The sequence below is a fragment of the Corapipo altera genome, unplaced genomic scaffold, assembly GCF_003945725.1.
Source record: "Corapipo altera isolate COAL_440 unplaced genomic scaffold, ASM394572v1 61045, whole genome shotgun sequence".
In the NCBI taxonomy this organism is placed as follows: Eukaryota; Metazoa; Chordata; class Aves; order Passeriformes; family Pipridae; genus Corapipo; species Corapipo altera.
Window position 1 is genome coordinate 276,829 of NW_020884975.1, and position 20,760 is coordinate 297,588.

Here is a 20,760-nt window from a genome sequence, read left to right on the forward strand (position 1 = left end):
GCCCTTTTCTGTGTTGATTTTGTTAAAGATACCAACACCTGAGCAGGCAGCCTTATCATCTCAGCTGGTGTTACTCTTTTTAATGTCAGGAACAAGCTGCAAATCACCTTTGGGGACACCTCTCTTTTAAACCAGCTTTCTACATACTTCACAGAAAACAGTGATGAGACTAATACATACTTGTGTAATGAGACCTCTGAGCAGACCACTGTGTGGTGCTGCCTGCTGGGTTAGGCTTTGCTAGACCAGGTAGTATTTATTGCCTCACAACCTTCTGAGGTGCTTCTCATATTTGAGGTGACTGACTATGGTTGGTCAAAGAGAACCAGTAATTTGCAGCTCCGGGCATGAAACCCCCCACTCCAGATGCTTTGGCCCATTCTTGATACAAAATAAAATAACTTGTGTAGAAGAAGATCTTCTGGACTAGCTCTTTTTCCTAGACTATCAGATCTGTAGGTACTGTAAAAATATGGAGTGGCTAAAGGATGGCCAGGTAATACTAAAAAACCATTCAATTACCTTACAGCTTCCTCTGTCATGACCTTTTATCTGAAGGAATATTAGCCAAGAGTGAACAACACAAGATGTGAATGGGTGTGAGTCTGTTGGCCTGTGAGGTGTGGGGGGGACCCAGGAATGTGTCACAAGAGTGGTGAATGTATCCCAGTGGAGGGTTGGGAAAGGCCAGTGAAGCCCTGGTGTGGTGCCATAACAAATCAAGCAAATTGCAGTGACACAAAAATCAAGGTCATTTGCTGAACTTCATGCCACATCATTCCCATATTCATGTGCTTGTGTTTTGCTCCTGGGATATGCTGATTTCCCTTCCCTCTGTCTCACCCCCATACACACTCCCTCCTGCCTAGAGCTCTCTGCTGAACTCCAGTGATTGCTTTGTTCCAGTTTCTCTAAGTGGCTTTACTCTTTACCCAAGCCTGTCTCATGCACCTCTTCCTTTCCGCCCCTCTACTTCTCCTCTAACTAATCTACAATAATATGCCTGTCAGAACCATTTTTCTGCCCTCATCTTCACTGCTTCTTCTGCAGACGGCCTTTCTGCCCTTAATGTGATGCAGCTGTTTGCTCTTTCATCCCCTGCAAAAAGAGCCTGGAGAGATATCCTACAGGAAGGACGCTACCATAACCCTGTGTACGCCATTTCTCTTCATAAATGGAAAGAGTGATAACAGACGAAACAACGTTTAAATGAATGCCTCCCAAGCTCAGTGAGACTTCTAAGTGGAAGGCTGCACTTCTATCTTCATGAAGAAAATCAATAGCAGTGCTGTATCGCTCCCTCTGTCTGGCTTCCAGGCTGCCCTCCTCCCCCAGTACAGACTGTGTTCAAGGAAATGGGTGCTCCCAGGGGAGCAGAATGGCTTTGTGCACTTAAGGTAATGATGTCATTTGAGGTCACCATGCAAACAGTTATGGATATGGAAAACTGCAGTTTTGTCAATAGAGCTGGAACCTGGGGACCTAGCTTAGGAGTTACATGTTTTTTTATAAAATGTTTCCCTAATTTACCTACAGAGTGTCTTCCCAGAAACAACAGCTGCTGTACCTAATTAGCATTAATCACCTTGTTACAGAAGAGCAGCTGGGAATAGTACAGTACTTGAAGTACTGACAAAATGATACACTAATGGCATTGATTTGTCCGGTGTACTTCAACTTCCCTTTATTATTTTGTTTTCTGTACGAAAAGCTCAAGAAGTCACAAGCTGTGAAGCAGACTGGGAAGTGATGACGCAGGAAAGCAGCCACAGATGCGGGCAGGCACAGGGCCTTCCAGCCTACACAAGATACTTGTTCCCTGCTCTGTTTGGGCCTGCATCTCCCAGTACCAGTTTTGCATCTTGACTTGAGGCAAGAGAAGCCCTGGAAGGGAATTTCTGAGTACTGCATCCTTTTGAACAGCAATGGGATAAGGTTGCTCTGCTATGTGCTTTGTGGCTCTTTGATGCAGAGCTTTAAAACAAACTCTGAACCCACACCCTGCCCTAGGAGAGGGGGTTAAATAACTACACCAGTTGAAAGATCAGTCTCAGGAGCCACATGGGGAGATAAAGGCAGTCTGTCCTTTCCTGGGATCAGAGACCATCTGTAAAGTTTCAGCCAGAAATGCACCAATTTTGTTATGTTGAACCCTGAGGGCTTTGTAGTTCTGACTGATATTCCTAGAAATATTCCTCCCTGATCTCACAGTAATTCGATATCTGCCATGAATGCACAGCAGCAGGCTGGAAGGCAGGAGCTAACATCACAGACATGTCATCAGCCTCTGTCCCCAAACGGATTATCTCCTCTGTTCACTTCAATCTTCACCAAGATAGGACTTAGTCATAAATTAGATCTTCAGTTTCGTCCAAGTCAAGCACACCAGGGAACAACATTCCCTGTGTCCTTGCAACAGCATTTTTGTTGCTGTTTAGCCCCTACCAGTTTTGCTTGGTCCAAGCAAACAGCATTCCAGTGACTTGCTCGAGGTTTTTGAGAATCTTGTTAACAAGCAAGAACTAATCCAACGGAACTAAAATAATTCAGTGCTTGGTAGTAGACACACTAATTGGTTTCTCCATGCAGAATACCCATCCCTAGCTAGAGACTGTGGAAGACAGAGACAGGAATTTCTCTGCTGTCACCAAGTAAAATATTACGAAATTTATACATCCTAAGATGAAGAGGAAGCATCGGTACAGGAAGAAGCAGAAGCAGACAAGGTGGTCTCATCTGAGGTGTCTCCTTGGAGGCTGAACACTATGGTTATTTGTCAGAGAATGCCTTTTTCTACTGTCTCCTAGAGAAAAAAAGCAACATTCTACAGTGCAGCTGGCAGGAGGAAAGTGTTAGTTTCCTACTAATTAATGAAATAACTCTGCACTGTTGGCTTTACAATACCTTCCTGCCTCTTGAAGCAAGGAAAATTTCTGGTTAGGCTGGTGGATTATATACTTGATTACAGCAGCATACACCAAAGGCAACTTTCTGACTCTTGCTTCTCCTTTCAGAGGTGACTAGAATCAGCCACCATTCTTTTTCATGTTAAGATAAATACCGTCATGAGATCTAAGCAGGGAGGGGAACAAAACAGTAGCTATGAGAACAGGAAAATTATCTGCTACATTTGCAATTCAGGTAATTTCTTTTTTTTTACAAGAATCTTTGCAAAGAAAATCTAAACCAAAAATCATAAACACTTTGAACCCTGTGTCAATATGAACTAAGCTTCCCCTTGGTCATATGGCAGGAGACCTCAACTGTACATAGCTTACTCAGTCTTACTTTTAAACACCCTGCTGATGAACCTTCCAAAACCAGTGCCTTATTCTCTAGTTCAAGGATAAAAGCTGCTTACATCTAAGGCAACAGGCACCTCAGAGGGCTGACGGCTGCTATGAGTGTATGTGCCACTGCCACAACCCCTCATCACAACTGCTGCTTGTTTTGCAGCACTCCAACCATTTTCCACATTGCCTGTTCTGTTTTAACACACACTGTGTCATTGACTAGCAGGTAAGACAGACACAGACTGTCTGGGTGGGGATTTCAGAGCAGAGAACGGAAATTAAAAATGCAAAATAGAAAAGCAGATGGCATAAGCTCCATGAAAATAATATCTTGTCTCCTGGGAATCCCAGTAGGATCTGTTGCCTTCCAGTAGATGTGGTGCCCCTGAGAGTAACACTTGGGGATTATTCTGTTCCTCCCTCTCTCCTTATCATAACTCTCTTCTGTTTTCAAAGGCTTGTGGTATGTGCTCCATCTGGATATGACTCCTAATAAGGATGTGCTGGAGACATCTCCTAAGCACTAATGTACACCCAGCCCCCAACTCATGCTGTCAGGAGTCTCCTTATCAATGATTTGAAAGAAAGAAAGAAGAGTGGCTGGATCTGGCAGCTCCTGACAGAAAGACAAAGTGGGAGTGTTAGAAAAGTAAGAAATACATAATTAATATAGATACAATATCAGTAGGGGTTTAAAATTATGAACTACATGTACTGGGAGATGGTTTCCCCGATGTGTGAGGTTCTCTTTTTGATGTGGCCCTAAGCAGCAAGCTGTGTGTTTCACTGTTCCACTTATAAACCAGGTGTAACTCACTAGAAATATAAGACAATTGTTAAGTTTTTCCTCTATCTAGCTGATCCCCCAAGCAAACATGTGGCCAACTGTGTTTATTTAGAGGGAGAGAAACAACCAACGAAAAGACCACTCAAGCAGCAGGGTAAATCTGCCTTCAGTGTGTGCAGTACATCACACTCTTTCTGTCACACTTCAATCACTGCAGTGTCTGGAAGCAAAAGTTGTGTTCATGCTGGGTTGGTATTTAACTGAGCTCACTTGACCCAAGCTTACAGCGAGCACATACGATGCAGATTTATATGTGAATCTTCACAAACTGAAAAATGACATTTATCAACCATCCACCAGAACATTTGACATTTGAATAATTGACTTTGATTTAACAGCAAAAAATGCCACTATTCATATGGAAAGCCTGCAACAGGATTAAAACCCTAGTTGCTACAATCCCCAACAATGGCTCTGCCAGTTAAACTCTTAAACATTTATGTACTACCTTAAATTTTTCTAGCCTTAAAGAGATTAAAACCAATCCAAATCCTGACAAGTTTAAAGCAGAAAAGACAAAAAAAATTTCTAGTTGGAGGAATGGGGGCCAGAGCTGGGAGATGCAGTGATTAAGCTGCTTGAAAATTGTAAAGGCTGGGCAGATATTAAGAATAAAAGCAGCAGGAGCTGGTGTGAATTAAAGGCATGTTACACTGCCTACATACAATACTGTCAGTCTTTCTGGCTCAGATAACCCAGAGCTCATCTGGGGATGGCTGAGAGTAGAGAGTTGGTCCAAATGCCAGTAGACATGTGTTCACCTAATTAAAGAGGCACGCCATTTCTGCAGGCAGAGGTGTTGGAGCAGACTTCTTTCTGAAGACAAGGCAGGAAGATGCTTGTCAGCCTTTCAAGACAATTCCTCTTCAGCAGGTCGGTTTCACCCACTATTATCTTCATAACCACACTGTGGTCAGCACTGAGTTCACTGGGCAGAAGCACCAGCTGGAAAGGAGGTCCTGGCAATGGTATGATGTCTCTATCTACTGCAACTCTTCCAGTACCTCCCTTTGCCTCTGTACTTCATGCCATTCAGCACTGGCTAAATGAAGTAGAATTTTCCCTATATGGAAAAGCAGAAGCTCTGGCAGAAAGGCTAGTCATTCTCTTGTATCTGACCCATGGATAAAAGCTCTTCAAGTTCTGCAGAAATGTGACTATGGCCTTTTTTCATGTATTAGTCCATTTCAATAATTACTTACCTTCCAGTCAACTAAAGTAGTCACCTCCAGTTATTAAATTCCAGTTTACAGAAGACTGAGTTTTCTCATTTCTATTATTCCAGTTTTCATGTTTTTTCTCTGTCCTATTTCTCAGTCTTTATTGTACTTATGTCTCCCAAACACACTCTGACTTATTTTCTTTGCTTGCTTTTTACATAAAAGTCATCAATGAACATATAAATAATGACTGTTATAGAACTCCATTAGTAATGTTCTTTCTTCTGATACTTTCTCTTTCAACACTACCTGATATGTTTTGAGTTCCAGAGTTTCTCGTTCTACTGGTTTTGTTTAGAATACTGAGTTTTGTTAAAAATCTACCTCAAATTACCTTTCCATTTAATTTGTATGAATTTAATTTGTTTACACTGAATCCAAATCTATTTTCCATGATCAGGCCTCCTATAACATTCTCAGGACTTACCAAAGCCAGGTCTAAAAAGGCACCATTTCCTATCAGGTCAGTGAATCTCCAGAGGATATTTTTATTGCCTAGAAAAGCAAGACTATCTCAGACTTACCAATAATAGCATTAACTGCTCTCTAACCTGTTTCCCGATGTTAAATTCTCCAAAACAACTACTGCAGTAGTAATTATCTCTCTACAACACTTTTACAGAACACTTTTGGCAGTGAAAAAGGATCCTGGTGGCATATGGCACTCTGGTAGTGATAATCTTTTACCAAACTATGCGTTGTGCCATCATTAACACACACTGCTGCTCCCTGCCTTTCCCTGAAAAGCAGCCACTGTTTTTAGGATATTTATGACTGTGGCTGCAGGACTGATCTATTGCCCCAATCCACTTGCTCATATTCTGTATTTGTAGGTCAAGGTCCTCCACTTTGCTGCATAATCTTGCTGTATTTGTATACCCAACTTGCTGCCTTCTCCTTCCTAGTCACTCTTTCAGGGAAATCTTGTCTGTTCAACTACTTTATTTTCCTTTACTGTCTCTGGGTCTAGGCAGTTACATTCTTTTCTTCACTGCTGTGACCAATTTACCATGTGCTCAGGTGGAGCCCTGAGACTTCACAAGGCTCCTCAGTCTTTTTCTGATGTTTCTTTAAGGCTCCTGTTATAAATGAGACTAATACTGGTTTTGCAGAAGTGCTGCAGGTTCTTGGGTAAATTTATCTATCAAGAACATATCTTCATAATTTTACACCAATGCCCAAACTTTCCCAAACCTTCTTCAAATTTTAGTTGTCTGCTGACCTTCTCTATCACTCATTTGGCAGGGGCCAGAGCTATTCCACTTCCATGGGGGCTCCTACTTCTTTCAAAGCCTTCCCAACATGGCATAGGCACCTTCAATCAGCAGCATCCTCTCAACATCAATTGCACTGATTGTACTGCTTCCTGTTCCTAATGGGAAATTTTCAACACTTATATTCCCATTTTTTAGCACACTGTTCCTTTGACATGTTTGTCATCTGGTTCTCGAGGCTGTGTAGCAAAACAGTGGCTCAGGTTTTGGAGCTGGGACAACCATGTCTAGATTGTTGTCCTCTTGTAAGCATTAGCCTTGCAAGGAAGCAGAGTATTGTGCTAACTGGATGATTCTGCTTCTGCTTCCAGAACTTCAAAAATATTGCTCAGAAAGAGCATGAGTATTTGTATGAGAACTTTACAGACCTAAAAGCTCTCCATCTCACAGTAACACAGCTCTGTCTTTTCCTGGTAGTGTGTGGACTCTGTGATCCTTTCCCTTTTGTTTGCAACTATTCTGCCTTCTCTTCTTTTTACAGTCCCTCTATATTACCTTCATTCTTTATCTGGCCAATCCTTGATCTTAGCTTGATAAAAAAACTGTAGGTTTAAAAAAGCTATGTCTTTCTGTCAAGGCACAGCTTCCTTCCTCCACCACATCCCCAGATACAGGGTCTCTACCTGTTTGTAGGTCAGTTCCCTCAGCAGCAGAATCACAATGATAAAACTGCTCTGTGAGCTGTTTGAGCCAAGTTGGCATGCTCAGTCACATGCGTGGAGATCTGCATATGATCACACAGGTACCTCACTGTATTTCAGACCTTGGATTCAGCCTTTTCAGTCTCCATCAGCAAAGACTTACCTAATTTCACTTGAAGTGGGGATGGCTTATAGTTCATGGCTACAGTCTCTCCCTCTCTCGTATCACAATCTCTGTCCGAAATTGCTGCAGCTGTTGGATCCTGTTAAGAAAGAAAAGGAAACAAAACAGAATGGCTTAGCTAAAAGTTCTGTAGTCTCTTCTCTAACTGGTTGTTAGGCAAGTCCACCCCCATTCACATTCAAAGGGAGCAGAGAACATGCCAGTGTTTTAATAGCTGAAACCCAGGGGCAAAACATAGAACTCTGGAAGCACATTTAGTATGCTATAAGTACCTCTGGAAATGCCAGGTTTCAACATCAGACTTACATGACGGATGATACTGGGAATATAATGTGGATGGTGGGTCACCAGTTCAAATTCAGCCTGGTTGGCAGTACTCCCAACTAATTTTCACATGATGACTCCCTGGGGTGTTGTATGAAACACATTTACAGTTTCAGGTGAATTCCAAGTGGACTGGTCAACCTCAAGCTTAAAACTAAAAAGTTTGAGACCAGATCTTTGTGAAAGTCCAGCTCACAAGTAATGAAGACTGTATAAGGAGGAGAATTCAATTTCCAGTCCCTCTTGGGACCTACTTTGTGGCTGACTGGAAAGATTTCAATATCTGTCAGCACAGCATCTTTCGCTGTCACTGAAATCCCCCCCAAAAAACCAGATCTGCCCAAACACAGAGTCTGTTCCATCATGCCTACTGGCAGACAATGTGTGTTGAACTCTGTGGTAGAGCACATCAAAGAACTCAGAGAGAGACAAACTATCAATTCAGGCAGTTCTACCACTGCTAAAAATATTTGAAGAAGTCCTTTCATAGCAAACTGCAAACCTGTTAGAACTATCTCTACTTAGCACTATAGTGAAAATTAAAATTGGTTTTCAAACACATTCCCTTATTCCCATCCAGAAGCTAGAAATTAATTTGAACATGAACATATATGTGTATGTAAATTTGAGTTTATAATAGGTAGAGCTATTAGATGCAAAACAAACATTCAACATTAGGCCAAATCTGAATAAATCATCACCTTGTAAGGAATGGAATAAGGCATCATAAATCAAATACTAGAAAACACTATTCCAAACTGGTGAACTGAATTTCCTTCACACTACCCAGTAGATTTTGACAGTACTTAAAATGGAGGGGGCTTACAAGACCTTGCATTCAGTGACAAGGTTGAACCATATACAACTTCTGCTTTGCTCTAATGCAGTCACTGCTGCACTATTCCTCTTATGCAGCAGCTTAATGACTAGTTCAAATTGTAAGAACAGATCGCAAACCGAAAAGCCAGATTCCAGGAGAACTGGAATGAGACATAAATCATAGAATCATATGCATTTCAGTTTAAAAATCCTACTTTAATAACCACACTAAGTGACAAAATGGCAAAAATACAGCAGCTGAAATTAAATGAAGCTACAAGTGGTACTTAGAAACAATCCCAACTTTATAAATGAAAATGATGAGCTGCAGCTATCTACGGACCCTCAAGGAAGAGATCTGGGATGACAGGTTCCATCAGAAGACCAGTTAGACAGGCCAGAACTCTTCAGCCAGGGAGAGACAATGAGGATTAGGGCTCTGAGAGATGTCAAAATAATCAAAATAATCCTGAGTGGGGTGAGAAGGTGAATTGGGATCACCTTGTCCTTACATTCTACAAGCATGAGATATCAAGTGGCAGTTAACAAGCAGCAGCTGCAAACAAGGGGAAGCAGGGGGGCAAGTACGGATCTCTTTACTCTCATGACCAGGAACAGGACCAGAGGGAATGAGAGGAAGCTGTGTCAGGGGAGGTTTAGGTTGGATACCAGGAAAAAGTTTTTCACTCAGAGGGGGAATGGGCGCTGGAACAGGCTCCCCAGGGAAGTGGTCACAGCACCAAGCGTGACAGCACCCAAGATCCATAGATACTCATGGTTGACAGGAATGACAAAAATCAAGAGGGCCCACAAAATCTTACAAAGTTCTATCAGTAAATTAAACACTCAGTATGGAAACTGGTATGTGAATTCCTGACCTCCAGTAAGCACTTGGCAGTGGGTTTTGGATAAAGGGTGGGTGAAAGCAATGAGAGGAAAGAAACAGAGATGAATTAAAGAGGGGGAAGGAGAAAGAAAGGAAGAAAGAGAGAAAGAAAGATCACCAGTCCTGGCTCCAGTGCTGATCCAGCTGATGGGGTGTCCAGGGTCCTGGGGTGCACTTGCACATGGGCTTTGTGGGGGGACCTGTTTATGGATAACTTTACCCTGCCCTGGAGATAAGCTTCTGACCTCCTCTCCAAATTAGTTATCATACATAGTTTGTTCTTCCAGACCTTTCAGGAAATGGGTGGGAGGCTTCAGGGGTCTTTGGTGGTCTCGATATCCCCCTACAGCCTTTGCCTGTGCTTGTGCTATGCTGTGCTTATCTCCAGGAGCCAGAACAAGGATGTTTGTCCTGGAAAAGTGCTGCCCTACCTCCACATGGCCCCTTTCCAGCCACATCCTGCTCATTCTCACAGTGTGTTATTACTAACAATCCTTGGCTGTTACTATCAACAATCCTTGCTTGGCTCCAGAGCCATCCACCTATCAGTGTTTGAGACATAACACATAAGTCCCCTTACCTCCTGGGCTTCCACACATGGGAATGGCCAAATCATACAAGGGACATGTCAGACATGCTAGAACCTCTCCAAGATGTGTAAGATGCTAAGTGGCACCACTCAAGTCCAGGCTTCTTGGAGGAGAATCTTTTCTCTGACAGCACAGGAAAAGGCAAGATACAGCTGTTTCTAAGGATCATGACTCCAAGAGCTGGATGCTTTGTAGTGCTACTGAATACAACAAACAAGTCCTTGGAGCTCCAGTCTGCTGGCTGCAGGAAGGCATGAGAGTAGATATATTACAATAAAGGACACACTGTGATGGCCACTTACTGTCTCCTGTGCTGGTACAGTACAGCAGAGTCAGCTGAGCTCACAGCTAGAAGTCCACAGGGCAGAGATGGGGTCCTGGCCACCTGGACTAGCTCAGATTCACACTGTTAAAATTATGCTTAAACTCTAAATCAAAACCAGCCCTTATTTTTTGTGGCAAGCTGATGTGCTGACAGTAGCTTTTCCTTTGCAGGTAACCTGACTGTGACATTAGACATCCATTTGCATGAAGAGAGGGAATGGAGAAATGTTCTGAGATGCCTTTGAAGATTCGGACCAGAGGACTCAGCTGGAACAATCTCAAGTGGGCTCTAGACTAAAAAACAGAAAAGACTTCCTAGGCCTCCAGAGAAAACTAGGATGATTTTCGAAGTGTGATATACTTATCCTGAAAGGAGACAAATTCATCCTTGCAGATGTGTTTCCCTCTCCCTACTGATTACAGAGGAGGCCTGGTAGCTGGTGGTTTGCACTGCTGCCTCTGACACTGGAGGTGGGGATGATGAAGGACATAGCAGTGGACTCCGTAACAACATGATTCAACACTAAGAATTCTTCCCCAAGGTTTGGAATTATGTTTTTCATCCCTAGCAGCATAGCACCTTGACAGCAGACATGCTGGGGAACATGTTACAGCTGCACAACAGACCCAGGACTCGCACACAGGGATCACAAAGCACAGGCCAGGTCCATTTCCTCCACAAAGTAATATGGATTAGAGAGGAAACCAAGCTGGACAAGGCACAGCATGCCCAGTCCCGGCAGGCATCTATTCCTGGCCCAGGAGTGGCAAGGCACTGCCGTATTTCCCATCCATCACTCCATGGATGTGTTCTGTAGCCACACACAGGACTCCATAGTAACAGTGCCCACTGTGAAAACAGCAGCATTCCCACAGCAGCTTGGCTGGAGCTGTCTCTTTGCACATACGTGCTCTGCTTCTGTGCATACTGAATGGGTGCAGTTCCCTCTCTGTAGCTTATCCACCCAGAGAAACAGCACACTGAGACTCACCACAGGCTTTTGCTATTGGAATTCACTTGGCAGTTTTGTTCTTTTTCACAAGCCTCCCTAGACCAATGCACTGAGCTCTGACCCCGATGCCAAAATCTCAGCTACACAGTGTGACTGGTCCCAGGACAGATGATGTGATTTCTTTTTGCTCGCTGGGGAGAACACAACACTCCCAATCAAAAGGCAAGTGGCTGCAGGGGCTCTAGATGGCTATGGTTATTTAATATATTTAAGGGATTTTTTTGTTCCTGAGGCCTCCTTATGTCTTCATTCCTAAGGAAAAAATACATTCAGTCAGGGCACTGCATGAACATTTGGCTGGGGCCAGAGTTTAATCAAAGTTTTTTTCCTCACACGCTCACAGCTTAATTGGGCAAGGACAATCACAGTATTCGAACGGTGGGGAGTTTTCTTACTAGTTTGTTTGTTTCTATAGGCTTGACACAATGGACCTTGAAAACTGCCCTCCTGCTGGGAGCAGCCGTGTCCTACAGGGTGTGTACCATGAGCCATTTCTGAATTAGAAATTATTACCAGGGAACCTCTGTGGGGCAGGAGTGCTGTGAATCGCCGGTATGCAGGGGCACAGAGAGAAGCTGAAAACGCTTTAAACTAAAATCTGGGTTTAAAGAAGATGGCATGCTTAGCAGGTTTATTTTTTTCTCTTTCAAATCACTGCTTTCCTTTTTGCAGTACTTTAGAGATATAATATCTGCCTCAGTGCACCAGCTCAATAGCCTTTCACTCTTATCACCTCCCAGTAACCCACACTGACTACAGAGGGGAAATGGCAAAGTGTGCAGTTAAACCATGATGGAGCTGGGCACTTGGTGCAAACTTCCACCCTTGTGGCACCTTGGAAAATGCAGCTTCCTTTCCCTTCTTTGGGGCCAACACTTCTGACACCTGGCAAGCTTAATAAGGTCCTGCTTTCCACACTGCCAATCTTCTGGGACCACAATGCACGTGGAAGGGAATGGGCACATACAATCTCTGTGGTCTTCAGTTTCCCCTTAAAAACATAGCTGGAAACTGAGAAGGCTCTATCTGCCCATCCTTCCCATCCTAAAAATCAGTCATTTTTACAGCTCTAAGAAAGTGTACTCCACTCTGCTGTCTGTGGGAAATTCTATGATCATTAAAGCAGCTCTGCTGCTTTTTTTGGATAAAAGCAGAGGGGCATGATTGCCCTTACCCTCTAATCTCAACACTGTATAATCTCTACCACTGTACAAGGCCTGACCCATCACTTTTCTCCACAGTTCAGGGGTTTTTGGTCTGATTATCATTAGTTGAATCAGTATGAGCTGAGTGGTCAGGAATGTCATCCAGCTACCTTGTCTCTGCAGTACCCACCAATGATGTGCTTGCTGTCTTCTGTCTAACTTAACAGATGCTGGAAGTCTCACACGTGTGAGCACACAGCTTACAGCAAGCACTTTTAGCTCAGGAGGCTTCCACTTTCTGGAGCAGCTCATATGGATCACATGCTGCACACAAACGCTAACAAGAAAGGACAAGTCCAAGTGCTTTGTTTCTTTTCAACATCAAACATCGAGTTTGGAAAGATGGATGTGCATGAGAGACTGACTTAGAGAGCAGAAAAACAAGTGAGAAACCTCACGTACCCTGAATATAGGGGGTACATTTGAGTCACCGAGAAGTTTCTATCGTTGCCATGTTGTCATTCCAGACTGTCGGGCTAGAACACTGTGCTGCTAATAAATATTTATGTCTTCAGTCTCTCTGCCCTGGGAACAGAAAATCCTATGCTGTTGGCAGATTCACTCTGCCTCAAGCTGTACCATGCTAGGTATTTCTGAGAAATGTGGCCGTAGGCAGCAGGCTTCTGCGGAGGGGGCTCTGACGTGCACAGATAGGTATGTAAAAGGATTGTAAAATCCCAGTGTTCTGGACAAGAGACCTCTGCAGCCTCTACATATCACCACAATATAGACATAAAATATATATGAACATAAAGTGCCTAAAAAAACCACTGGGAACCAAGGTGTGCACAATCTGTCTATGTAAGAAAAGAGCATAAAGAAGAGGCTCGAAGGCTGTCAGATCTATAGGGGATCAATCTGATCCCACCATATAGATGAACAATGGTCAGTAATGGCATGTTTGGCAAGACAAAGACAAGCATCACAGGGCTATGTACAGGAATGGAACCTGCAACCCTCACTAAAGACCCTCTCATGCTTTTCTCCACATCCCCCAGGCTTCAGCTTTAGGAGTTTGGAGCCCAACATTTCAAGGGAGATGTAATCCCCTCATCAATCCTATAGATTGAATCTAGAAGCTACAACCATCCCAGAACACTGGAAGGATGTTGTTGTTCTGAGAAGAAAGGGTAAGACTAAGGAGGGTTATGATAGCTGTCTTCAGATACGGAAAGAGCTGCCAGAGAGAAAAAAACTACTTTTTTTTCCCATGTCTCTGATGACCAGAATAAGAAATTATTATCTTAAATTGCAGCAGGATTACAAGGAAATACCAGTAGAAATAACTGTAGAGGCAAGGCTAAGGAGCTATATTTGCCTGATGAATTTGTGGAATTGTTGTTGCAAACCCAGGGTAGAAACTGATCTGTCACACAGAAAGTCAATAGAGCTGATCCAGTTTTCGGGCAGCCAGACCCAGATTTGGTGCAAGCTGTGAAGATCCCTGATCTTTTCAGGTCCCTTTCCCCTCTCTGTCTTAACAGGGGAGGAGTTTGCTTCTAGGCCAGACTCACTTAAGCAGAACACAGGTCTATCCTGGAAGGATCTCCACTACCCACTGCCAAGGACCATGGCTGACCTTCAACTTCTCTCTGGGTGAGCTGAAGAAAGCAACCATTTTACTAAGTCTCAAATGTTGAAGGAACTCCAGAATCACATGGTGACCAGAGCAGAAGGCTCCTAGGAAGACATGGTTGTCACTCTTCATCAACGTGTGCCTGCTGCCAGATCCAGAGCACTAACTGTTCATCTCAGTATTACCACCCTGTACCAAAGTCAAAATAAATGGCATTTTGGCAACACAGTGACTGATGCACTGAAATACATTCTGATAGCTACTGACTCAGTTTCAACAAAGCAATAAACAACAACTGTTTACTGACTTTCTACTAGCTCTGCCAATGCACCACTTACAACATCATTGTTTTTCCTCTCTGAGAAAATGCTGAACAGATCTTATTAAACAGTAACAAATTAGGCCTGCAGTATCCACTAAAAGATCCAGATTTTGAGCCTGTATAATTTATAATTGTAAGACAAACTGGTGTTTGAAACCATTTTTTTTTCAGCAATTGATAGGCCAGCAGTGTTAATATTGCTGCATGATTAAAATCTCAAGTCATATTACTTAAACTGAAGAATGTCACTAAAATGACATTTTACTGTGTACACCTGCAGTTGGAGTAGCTCAACTCACTGAGAGGTAACTAGGAGTTCAGATCATTGCTTTGCTTCAAACGGGGGCAGAAGAGAAGTGCCAGTCTGCCTGTGGGTGCCTCAGTGCCTGTGCTGAAATGCTCCCTTGGAGCCTCTGCCGGACTGCCACATCCAAGCTGAACAAAAGGAAGTAAACAGAAAGGCATAAGCTGTGGAAAGGGAACAAGACATTTCAGAGGTCTGTTTTCCTAGTCAAAAATGACATTTGCAGCACAGGGAAGAAACTCTCTTTTTTAAAGATGATGATGTATGACTAAACCTGGAAGTCTACGGTAACAGAGGAAGCACCAACTCAGTAAGTAGCCAAAATACTTTGGGAAAGCATTTGAGGGACAGTGAGGAAAACCAGGAGTAATTACATGATTTCTGTTAGATTTCCCTCTAAGAAACCAGCAGCACAAGCAGCCCGTGGTCCTTTCCTTTCAATCATGACAGAGTATATTTAACACCATATTTCCCTCCAGGCTCTTCTCACACACATAAGCCATCTCTATTATCACATGAATTTATAAGTCTGTTATCTTGTGCTAACTTTACATGACTTAAATTGGATCATTAACATTGCAAATTAGAGAAATGCCACACTGCACTCCCCACTGCCTGCAGCACTTGCCAAGTGGTTGGCATGCAATAGCTATTTAAAGCCAGCTATTAACTGAGGTTATGTTTTCAGGATGCTTCCATACCAAAATATTTCCTTCCCTGTATGTCAAGACATTACTCCTTTTCTACCTCTGACTATAGAGCCACAGCTCTGAGATGCAACGTGAGACCTACAAGTATTTAAAGCAACAAAGCATCGCAAATACCTTGGTAGCTACTCTAAGAGTCAGTTTAGCAACTGGCATCTAGCCAAACCACGATCACAAAAACCCCCATGCAACTTTACAACTGCTCTTTTAACCTCAGCTCTTGAGGTAGGATACCCTCAGAATTATTTAAAAAATTGAGAAACGTGTCAGAAAAGGTCACAGTGTATTTGGAGGACAGAGGCAGGAACGGGAGCCCTTGGCTGTATGCTGCAGTTGAATCCCATGGAAAACTGAAGTACTCTGCAGAGCCCTAGTGCTGTCCGTCAGGGACCATGGCAGGTTCTTGTAGTGACTGAATTCATGCACACTGGTTAGTGTTGAGAGCTTATATAAGATGCATGTCCCATCTTTACTTCTTGAAGGCTTTAACGGAGCCTCACCAAGAGGAACAGTTTATTCTCTAAGGGCGAGCTGTTTTCCATCTGAAATGAAGACTATCAGAGACTCTACCATGTGGTGGAGGGGAACTGTGCTTCCTATGGTCAACGCCAACATCTAGAGAAACTGGTTGAGAAAGTGCAAGACAAGTGGTGCCATCACTACCGAAATGCTGTGGTTATCAGGATATATAAAGTGGTTTACGGATCCCCTCCACATGGAGCTAGGCTGTCCCAGCTGTACATGAAAGACAAGCCTAAAGTTTGCCTGAAGGAAACACTGATATGTTGGTTGGTTCTGCTAGATGCTGCAGAAATAATATATTGCGACAAAAAACATCCTGGCACAATACAAATGACAGTAGGGAAGCCCTGTTTCAGTGAGGCAAGTTCCCACCAATGTCCTGGAGATCAGACAGTCACTTCCATAGGCCATGGATGGGATCCAGCATGGCAAATGTGATGTTATTAAGCTTTCAGAGCCTCTGGCTGTAAGAACAATAGCAGGAAAAGCTGGGATGGCTTGACATCCACAGCTTTTACAGACCAAGGGTTCTAATCAGTTGTTCAGTGTCACAGCAATTACCGGCATAACTCTGAGGTCACTTGTTCTTTTCCAGTTGGTTTGGTTTTGTTGTGTTCTTTTTTTTTTTTCTTTTCAAAGGCAGCTGATTTTTACATGTTCAGGTCCTCTATGACTAAGATGAATGAGGTCTTGCTTTTAGCTTCTGGAATACCCCTGGCACCTTTGATCCAATCTCTCAGATCCTTTTCTGAGCTGTTTGATGGCTTCTCCAGTTCACTCCTTCTCCAATAATAATTTTTCATCCTGCCTCTCTCCTGCCCCTAGTAAATCCCCTTTCTTCCAGAGGGCAGGGGTGTCTGGCTCTGCAGGCTCTCCGACTGCGGTCTCAAGTCAACACTGAGACCTGCACAATGGACAATGCCACCCAGTGAGTGTCAGCTTCAGGTATTTCTGGAATGAAAGTGAGATGTGTGCAGACAGCAGAACTTTTATTCAGCCTCTGGATTTGTGTTGAAACCACAGGATGCCCATTCCATTGCACACCTACTTCACGTTTACCATGTCCACTTCCTTCAACCCAAGATTCCCCTGGGTAGAGTGTTTGCTGTCTATACAAGCTGAGTTTGTACACCTGTACTTTACTCAGCCTGCACTCACAACCAAGAGCATGGATGCACCTTTTAACTGCTTTCAGCAGGGAATCACCACATCTCCTTTCAGGTACTCAGCCAAAATGGTCTCAGGAAGGAGTTAAAGTTACCAGCATGGGAATGTCAAGGAATTGCAGCTTTCTAGAGAAGTTGAAGATCTGGGGACGCTGCATAGCAAATGCATTCAGGATGCTTAGGGAAAGAGAAAATATCTGTGCATTTGTCCAAGATCAAAGCTATCTCTGACCCCAGGAAGGAGGGATGCTGAGAAACCCCAGGAAAGAAAACAGGCTGTAAGCAGGATATAAAGCCCCAAAGAAGCACTGTGGGGGCCTCACCACTCTGGAATTGAGGCTCTCCAGGGAAGGGTTCACAGAACCAAGCCTGTAAGAGTTTCTAGAAGTGTTTGGACAACACTCTCAGGCACATGGTGTGATTTTTGGGGTTGTCTTGAGCAAATCTAGGAGTTGGACTCAAAGATCCTTGTGGGCCCCTTCCAACTCAAGATGTTCTATGATTCAAGAAATTTCTCAGGAACAATAATGGAAGCCAGTGGCATTCAAAGCTTTTAAACAAATATAAAAACATAGACTCTTCCAACACAATCCAAAAGATGTGCAACTGCTCAAGACTTATGCACCAAGCATATCTGCCACACCGAAGACAGGTGGAAATCTCAGCAGTGGACACCAGCTTAGCCTGGATAGAGCAGAGGTGGATCCCAGCATTAAAAACTTACATTTTCCTCTGTAGTAGTAGAGAAAACAAAGCCACCAAGCTGAGAGTTCAGCAGCCCTTTTCTCTTTAGCACCATGCTTTCAACTTGTCCCAAGAGATGGAGAGCTCCATCATCAGATTTCCATATTTATAAGGAGAGAGTTTCTGTTTAGCCAAGCTTGCGACAGAAATAACCCTGCAAACAGCAGCAGGAACAGCAGCACAGCAAACACGTCTGAGAGGCAGGGATGTGAAAGCCAAGGGAGATCTCAGGGCGGTCTCTCCCTTGGCATGGCTTTCCAGCCCTGCATGAGAAATTCTGAGGGCACAAATAATCTTGGCTTCTAAAATAAGAGCTCACCTCACCCCCGCCCCACACGCCTGCATCTCCATGACTAATTAGCATCCGGGGGGATACAGATTCTCTTCTGATAAGGCGATGTTTGGCTCCCTTCTCCCCTGACACATTTGTATTAGAAATATCCTCATTATGTGACTAATCAGGGAAGCTGAGACAAAGGCACGGGAGCCAACTTAAAGGGAAATCGCTGATTTTTGTAAACGTGGCTTATAAATTATTCTGTCTCCAAAGGGCAGGGATATTTCCTCCCCTCCCAGTCCTGAAAAAAAAGTGCAAAACTGGGGTCCCTGAAGACAAACCCATTTTTATTACCAGAAGTTGTGGCTTTTATAATCTTCCCTATTCACTAAGCTTGCTCCCAAGTCCCTTGGTTATTGCAGGGTTGCAGTTTGTGCACTCCAAAGGTCCTGGAGGGCCTGCCAGCCCCATGCTGCCCGCTGGGGCTGGGCAAGGTGTCCCACAACTCCCCAGCACTGCCCAACACTGTGGATGGGAAGTGACAAGGCTGGTTAGTGGTTTACCACTTTGAGTTTAAAAGTCAGGAGCACACAGAACATCAGCCACTTTCCTGGCCGTCCCTTGAGAGGGTCTGAAGATATCCAGTGCTGTTACCTTTGATGTAGCCACAGTGGGCTGAGCAAAGACCAGAGAATACCTTAAGGTAACCTGGGCTTGGCAGAAGATCTTCAAAACAAAGGCAAGCAGACACTATTTAGCAGCAGCAGCAGAAGATTTTAAAAGAATTTGTTTGCTTCCATGCTCGCTGCAACAGAGTTGGTCTCCCTCCGGCTCCAGCCTGTCTCCTTTGCCTCCCGTTGACAGCACCAGAAAGAGATATCAGGTCAGACAGCTTCTGCCTCACTTCTCCTTTCAAGACAGCCCCTTCCTCACCGAAATCAAGCCATCTGTCCCCGGTACCCTTTGAGGAGCCACAGCAGATTGCAGAGCATGGGAGGATGCACCGCATGAGGTGGGAACAGGAGGCTGAGGGAGCTGATTGCACACACAGAAAGCCAAACCCAGTTGAGCTGGGAACAGGGATGAAAAGGTGAGTGCACCATCAGTATTCCTTGGGACAGGCTCAGGCACATGCATGATGGCCCTTGCTCTTTATTCAGTTTCCTCTTGACTGCTGCTCCTTCTGCTGTAGAGACAGGGACCAGCCCCAAAGCCCTGTGCTGGGGTCTGTAAAGAACTGATAGAAGCAGAACAGGCTCTCAAAGGCCTTGCTGGAAGGCAGACTGCTGAGAGCCATGGAAGGTTTTGCCTGCATTGCTTGCTGAGCGTGACTGCCTAAATCCTTGCATTTTTACAGTTTTTTCATTTGCCAAATGTCTACTATTTTGGGTGCAATTTTGCACTCCAGGCACTTCTCTCTGATTTGAAATATACATCTATTTGTATATATTTTTTTTAAAAATTTGTTTCTCTTTTTCTGCTGAGATGGGGTGCAGGGGACACATTTTGTCACCCTGAGCCCTCCCCTCTAAGTGACACCCCTCTCAGCAAACACAGTCTGAAGCTGAGGCTGGTGAGGGGAGGGGACTGGCAGGGGACAAGCAAGGAGGAAAGGCAGGGTCTGCCAGCAGGACTAGAGCTGGCTGGAGAAGGGGATGGAGGAAACAGACTCGATGGATAGCCAGGAGAGGAAATAGGAACAGCTGAATGATGCTCCTAGAAGAACAGGTCCAAGAAGATAAGGAAGAGACAGAACAGGGACAGTGAAAGGCAGACAGGGTTAAAAGCACTGAAGACACAGCTGTCATGTACCTCTGTGCTCTGCCAAGGCTCACAGACATGAAGGACAACATCTGATCTTTTTTTTTTACTTCCCCAGGTGCTCCCAGGCTACCTTTGAGGAAGCTCCAGAAGCCTTCTAGCAATGAAAGGGTATAGGAACCTGTGACCAGAACTCAGCTAAGGCTGGTGGCACAGAGCACTGTGCTCTGATGGCCCAGAGCCATGCTGGTGCTGCTGTGCCAGGCCATGCTGGGGTTTCCTTGTAGTCCATTTTTCTCTTTTAAAACTGCAGGGAAGTGACATTAGAAGAAAATAGCAGGGCTATTTCGCCAAGCTCCCAAATACAGCTACTGCAGCCTAATTTGAGCCCCTGCAGCCTATGTGCTACAACACAGCCTTTAATGACATACTCATGTAAAACCTTTCCCTTGGAAAATCAGCATGGACCTATGCTGGAGATGAATCAGGGTTGCACAAGGGAAGAACAGAAGTCCAAGTTCGTGATTTCTTGCAGAAGCTGCAAGTCATGTAGGGAAAAGGGGAGTACAGTGCAGAGAAGGAAAGATGATTTTGTAATTATACAATGTGGAGCTGTTCTAGAGAATTGGGACCATTAGGCTCTTACCTGAAATGTGCCAAGTCTCTAAAGCCCTCTTCACTCGGCGAAGTAAGAGCAAAGGAACTACTGTGACAAATAAGAGCAACAGCCCCTATCTTTACCTTGGTCTTGCCAAAGACCG

The 20,760-nt window shown here is 44.1% G+C and overlaps 1 protein-coding gene across 6 annotated transcripts in view; it reads right to left on the bottom strand.

Moving 5' to 3' along the window:
• The window catches only part of FAM219A (family with sequence similarity 219 member A), a 95,391-nt gene that overhangs the window by 34,626 nt on the left and 40,005 nt on the right, over positions 1-20,760 (bottom strand). For 4 of the 6 annotated variants that reach the window (XM_027665400.1, XM_027665399.1, XM_027665398.1 and 1 more), the window contains exon 2: positions 7,439-7,538. In XM_027665400.1, coding sequence (XP_027521201.1) covers positions 7,439-7,538 — 100 coding nt within the window. Of the gene's footprint in view, positions 1-7,438; positions 7,539-17,941; positions 18,142-20,760 lie in introns of those variants that run through there. The other 2 variants (XM_027665397.1, XM_027665395.1) reach the window with 2 other exon arrangements.